We start from the raw sequence: 5,680 nt of genomic DNA, 5'->3' as shown, positions 1-5,680 counted from the left end.
AAGATTGCTGCCCCCATAATTTAGGTATGGTTTACAAATGCCATGATATCAAATTCAAATAATTGAATGGACTTCATGTTGAATTCGATTTTTTTAAACCACCTTAAGTTGAATTCAAATGTATGCTAGTTCATAGGTTGTAGCTATTTATAATGTCCATTGTGTAACTTTCCGTATGTATAATGTGCTTTACACACACAACATGAATTATACTCACGTTTATATTCGATTGCTAAAGCGATGCATTGTCTGAAGTTCAAAATACTAACTATGTGGATCAATTGTGTCGAATAATAACATAGACATGCTCAAATTCGATAGAATCTAGATGTCTGATGGATCAATGACCGCTCCTTACACGAATTGCAAATATCATGATCCCATCCTAATATTTGGATACAATTTATATCTTTAATCAATGTGTAGAGCAGTCTTTTACGTGTAGTTTCACTCTCCATCGGTGGTCTCTCACACATGCTCACACACTCTCTCCCGAGGTGTCTTTCTCACACACATGCTCTAGATATAACCCTCCCTCCCTCTCGTGACCATTTACAACTGTTTTCACTAACCTTTATCACAAGCACTCTTCCTCTCGCAAACATACACACGCACAATCCTCATCGACCATTTCTATATACATGGACCTGCCTACGTGTCTCATGTATGCACATTATCTTTACGCCTATCTCTCACGCATTGTCTCACACCTCTCTTCCTAATCAACGAGTATGATTCTAGCAGAGCATTTTGTAGGATGCCCCTTAAAGTTAGGTTGGATGAATAGTAATATCAGAGATAAAGTGGTAACCTTAGTCCGAGAACCTAGGATTACAAATCCTAGCCGGCTTTGTTAGTGGACACAGAGTCCTTCACAATTCTGCTATCTTTGTCTTGTACGACTAGTCATCCATGGGTCTTCCTGAATGCATCACGGGCCGACCAATGTGGCGCAGGACGGAACAGAACAAAGGGCCTCACCTCGACCCACCGGACCTCACGCGGTGACACACCCTCTGCCCCCACGTCTCATTATCTTCTCAGTTATTTTAGAGAACTGAGAAACGTTTTGAACTGCTCTAAATCTATAATGTATATTGAAATAAAACTTTTTCAAAAAGAAAGAAATAGTACTTGCTACCCACAAGATGTTGGATGAGCCCACAGATCACACGAAATTATCAAGATTCATAATATGAAATCAATATTGTTAGATGCATCATGAAATTAATTTTCATACCATATAGCTTTAATATTGTAGATGTTGATATTTTTTTATAAAGTTGGTCAAACTTTATAATATTTGATTTTGATCAAATCTTATCATATGCATATAAAAAAATGGAGGGAGTACTCGCTGCCCACAGGATCTTGGATGAGCCCACAGATCACACGAACAAACACGCGTCCATACTGACCCGACAGGGACAAATCCTTCTCTCTGACCACCATCGCCACCACCCGATCACAGAACCGACGGCCCAGATCCCCAGGACGCGGGCGCGGGCCAGACCATGGAGCCGAACACCCAACGCAGCACGCCGACCGAACGTGCCGGGCCCGGACACCAAAACCGGGTCCCTGTCGGACCAGGCCACCCCACGCGAACAAACCCTACCCTATCCGTCTCCGCTTGCTTCTCCTCCTCCCTCTCCCCTCCGCTCCTATATCAGCCACCGCGACGACCCCCTCGAGAGACCACCGCGACTATCTCCACCGACCGCAAACCACCACAGAGCGCCCGTCGTATTCCGAGCGAGAGGATTCGCGTCTGCGCGTCGGCGAAGGAGGTCGAGGAGGAGCAACGACCATGGATCGCTACCAGCGAGTCGAGAAGCCGCGGGAGGAGGCGCCCATCGGCGCCAACGAGATCCGCATCACGGCGCAGGGCCGCACCCGAAACTACATCACCTACGCCCTCGCCCTGCTCCAGGTAAGCGCCGCCTTGCGTGCCTGTCCACGTCCGCTCGGCGCCGTCGGTTCCAGGGAGCGGGGAGATCGTTTTTCCTTTCTTTGCTTGGCGATTTTTGGTTAGGGTTTAGCACGGGTTCAGTCCCGATGTTGGTTAGGTGATTAGGGCATCTAATCGCGAAGGTTTGCTGTTCGAATGGCTCTTGCGGTTCGTTATCGTGCTGTTGGCGTTGGTTTGACTAGTATTCGCAATGATTATTGAAGGGACCGCTTTCCGTACGATGCTTTGTTTATTGTTTTTGTTATATCTAGGGTTTGTGTTTGGTATGCAACTTTTGTGAATCTACTGATTAACTATACTATTTACTCGATTCGAGTTTACAGTTGGGCATTGGGATGCTATTAATTTTATTAATGTATCATCATTGCTAGTATTACTGTTTTTTATGTGTGTGGATCTATGCTATGCCAGTAAGATTCAATAGTCATTAGGTTGTCTTGTGGTTGAGTGGATGAGTGCCTTCCTTCGCTTGAATTTGTGCCCACTGCTGTTTTATAAATTTTAGAACGATAATCTTGGGCATATCTATTTCTTTTTATTAATAAGTACCTAAAGTATCTTTAACTTTCTGTCCATAACAGGAAGAAGCCACAGATGAAATTGTTATAAAGGCTATGGGAAGGGCTATCAACAAGACAGTGGCCATTGTGGAGCTTCTCAAGGTAGACCTGATTCAGATTGCTAGTAAATACTTACTACACCTTGCAGTTAAACCAAGTTAACATTTTCAAGCCATGTCTAAGCAGAGAAGGATTGCTGGTCTCCATCAGAATAACTCCATCGAATCAATCAATATAACTGACACTTGGGAGCCGTTGGAAGAAGGCCTGAATGTGTAAGAAGCACTGGATTTATTTGCATAGTGTAAGTACTTCCAGCTTTTGATGTACAGTGTGTTTCTGACAGAATTCTTGTATGACTTCTTGGCAGACTTGAGACTACTCGCCATGTTTCCTTGATTACCATTACCTTGTCAAAGAAAGAGCTGGATACATCGTCTCCTGGGTTAGTAGCATCATCGTTTTCCTTTTTTGTATGTCTGATCAATACTTGGTGGGGAGTTGTAACCTGCATATAGTTTCTCACATGCCATGGAATTTATTTCTGCGATGGTTTGTTATATCATGACATGGCTCTGCCTCTGTTTTTGTTATGTTTTCTCATTTGGCAAGCGCATGCTCACTTGTATATAAGGACTGGAGAGAGTTTGCAATCGCTTATAACTTCAAATATTTATGTAGGAATTTTTTGCCTGGCACGCCTTTTGCCTAGTTTAGAAACAATCCTGGTTTTGTCTGTTAAATAGGGCTATGCACAATTTTACTTTGGGGATTCATCTCTTTGACAGATTTGTAATACGGCTTTGAATTCTGCAGTTACCAGCTACCGATACCAGTTGATCAGGTCAGGCCACCAACAGAATTTGATCAGGATGCAGAGGATGTGCCAAGTGGCCGTGGAAGAGGCCGTGGTCGCCGGGGAAGGGGCAGGGGAAGAGGTAAATATCTGCCTGTTTACACTGTATATTGTAAGTTAAGTTAACTATGGGTTTTGCTCATGTTGTTTTATTCCTAATTGTTCTTTACATTTGGGCCATTGTGATATAGGAGGGTTCAGTGATGGAGGGGCAGATTATGATGATGAGAATGGAGACATGGAAGGTCCACAGGGATATCGTGGCAGAGGGAGAGGAAGGGGTAGGCGTGGGTCCTTTGGGCCTGGAAGGGGTTATGGTGGTGATGGCTATGGCTATGTAAATGAAGAAGCTGGTGGGTATCATGGCATGGAGCATAATGGACCTCCTGTGCAAGGATATGGTTAGTTCTGTTTAAATTTTCTACTAACAGCCCTCAGTTTTTAATCTTGCCCCCAGTTTTTATCACTTCACCACTTAATTAGAGATGTGCAGAACCACAGATAATATTTAAATTCTCAATGTGATGTATTGTGCTTTGACTAAGGTAGAAAGAAGTGATGATATTATAAATTGGCATTCCTTTGAATAATTCTTTTCTAGTTGCCTCTCTGAATTTGGGTTTAATCACCACTAAGCAATGTTATCTTGTGAATCTCCTGTGCAGAAGGTGATGGAGGAAGTGGCCGTGGCCGTGGCCGCGGACGCGGACGCGGACGCGGTGGGGGTCGTGGCCGTGGACCATTCCCCCAAGGACCTCCTCAAGAGTAGATTGGCTGGCCCATCGACTGAATGCGACGAGTCTCATCTTTGCTAGTAGATTATAATGGCTGTTGTATCTGGTTAGGTTTATGTTTAAAGTTGATAGAGTGACTCTCAGTGTGGGGGGATGAGACTAGTTATGATTTTGTAGCTAGGTTAATTCTTCCATTTGCTTTCATATACCAGACCTGGTTATCATTCCAACTGTGAATTGTAGCATCCTGAACGTGTTCATCATCAAATCTAGCTCAGAAAATTTGTTTATGATTGTTGATGACCATCGTTTTATTTGTTTCTGATTCTGATTTTGATCCGAGCATGGCAGCTGGAATCAGTTTGCTCGGTGTGCTGACGATTTGGCAAGGCTTGTTAAGGATTTGTGGGCTTGGGTACACATGAAAAACATATAAATTACTCCTGCCTTTTTTTTTGCGAAATACGGTTTGCTCTGCCTACGATCTCCTCTTTGGGAATTCAAAGGAATGTTTGCAGCCTATTTTTTTTACCCGGCCTCTGCGTCAAGGGCACATAGCCATCTTTATTGCATTATTATTCAAGACTTTACAAAAACAAATAAAATATACATACATACAAGGTTGATGATGTGCACTGTCCCCGCACCATGCACAATAAGAATAGCCATCTTTATTGCATATTCAAGACTTTACAAAAACAAATAAAATATACATACCTACAAGGTTGATGATGTGCACTGTCCCCACGCCACACACAACAAGAAATCCGGTGGCTGCACGCCGGCTAGCCGCGAGCACCAACCAGCCATGGATCTAGAAGCATGCGAGACCAATGCCCGGCCATGGATCTAGGATTTGTAACGACCTCACCGCCGTTTGATCCAAGAGGCCCAGATCTAGGATTTCCCAAGAGGGGGAGGGGGAGGTACAAGATCCAGGAGGCCTGGATCTAGGATTTGTAACGACCTTACCGTCGACTGATATGTGAATCTCCACCCCGAGCTCCAACCGCATTGAGGACCGAGACCTAGATACGGAGGCGTATAGGGAGGGGAGACGACAACCAGATCAGGAGACACCCACTGGGGTGGCCACCACCTTGGTCCCCAAACCTTATCGGCGCCTCCACAACACCTCTGCCACCATCCAGCACCACGCCGCCGCCACGCGCAGTCGCAGGAACGAGACGTTGTGTCGCTGCCGTGGCCCAGATCCTGGATCACGCCCCCGCGCGATTGGGTGTCCCGCACCACCCGATGTGACGAGAGGGGAGAGGAGGGCCTCCGCCACGGCCGTCGGCCGCCGATGCATAGCCTGGCGGCTTCCTCTAGCGCCGACTGAGGTAAGGGAGGGAGATTAGGTGGCGCTTGGCGGCTAGGGTCTGGGGAGTCACCCGAGTCGCCTGATGCGGGGGACGACGCGGGGGCCTATTACTTCTATATATGTGCCACGCAAACAAGTGAGGTTTGAATAATTGGAGGATGCTTGATGGTCCTCGCTGTCCTCGGGGCCGGCTATGGTGGCTCCTGGCTGGATGCCCCCTCCCCCACCTTACTC

General features: G+C 45.9%; 1 protein-coding gene across 1 annotated transcript; it reads left to right on the top strand.

Moving 5' to 3' along the window:
* The first annotated feature begins 1,594 nt into the window (after nt 1-1,594).
* LOC123189211 (ribonuclease P protein subunit p25) lies at nt 1,595-4,412 on the top strand. The gene is made up of 7 exons (XM_044601574.1): nt 1,595-1,933; nt 2,554-2,634; nt 2,719-2,807; nt 2,903-2,977; nt 3,349-3,470; nt 3,580-3,789; nt 4,054-4,412. The coding sequence occupies exons 1-7, from the start codon at nt 1,811-1,813 to the stop codon at nt 4,155-4,157; spliced, it is 804 nt and encodes a 267-aa protein (XP_044457509.1). The 5' UTR covers nt 1,595-1,810; the 3' UTR covers nt 4,158-4,412.
* The last annotated feature ends 1,268 nt before the right edge of the window (nt 4,413-5,680 follow it).

Source organism: Triticum aestivum, chromosome 2A, assembly GCF_018294505.1.
Source record: "Triticum aestivum cultivar Chinese Spring chromosome 2A, IWGSC CS RefSeq v2.1, whole genome shotgun sequence".
Taxonomy (NCBI): domain Eukaryota; kingdom Viridiplantae; phylum Streptophyta; class Magnoliopsida; order Poales; family Poaceae; genus Triticum; species Triticum aestivum.
The sequence above is the reverse complement of the archived record's forward strand: the minus strand, read 5'-3'. Positions and strand labels throughout refer to the sequence as shown.

Excerpts from the sequence above, each read along its gene's own strand:
- LOC123189211 (XM_044601574.1), top strand. The coding sequence starts at position 1,811 with ATGGATCGCTACCAGCGAGTCGAGAAGCCGCGGGAGGAGGCGCCCATC. Across the intron at positions 2,635-2,718 it reads CCATTGTGGAGCTTCTCAAG|AGAAGGATTGCTGGTCTCCA; the intron begins GTAGACCTGATT and ends ATGTCTAAGCAG. Across the intron at positions 3,790-4,053 it reads ACCTCCTGTGCAAGGATATG|AAGGTGATGGAGGAAGTGGC; the intron begins GTTAGTTCTGTT and ends TCTCCTGTGCAG.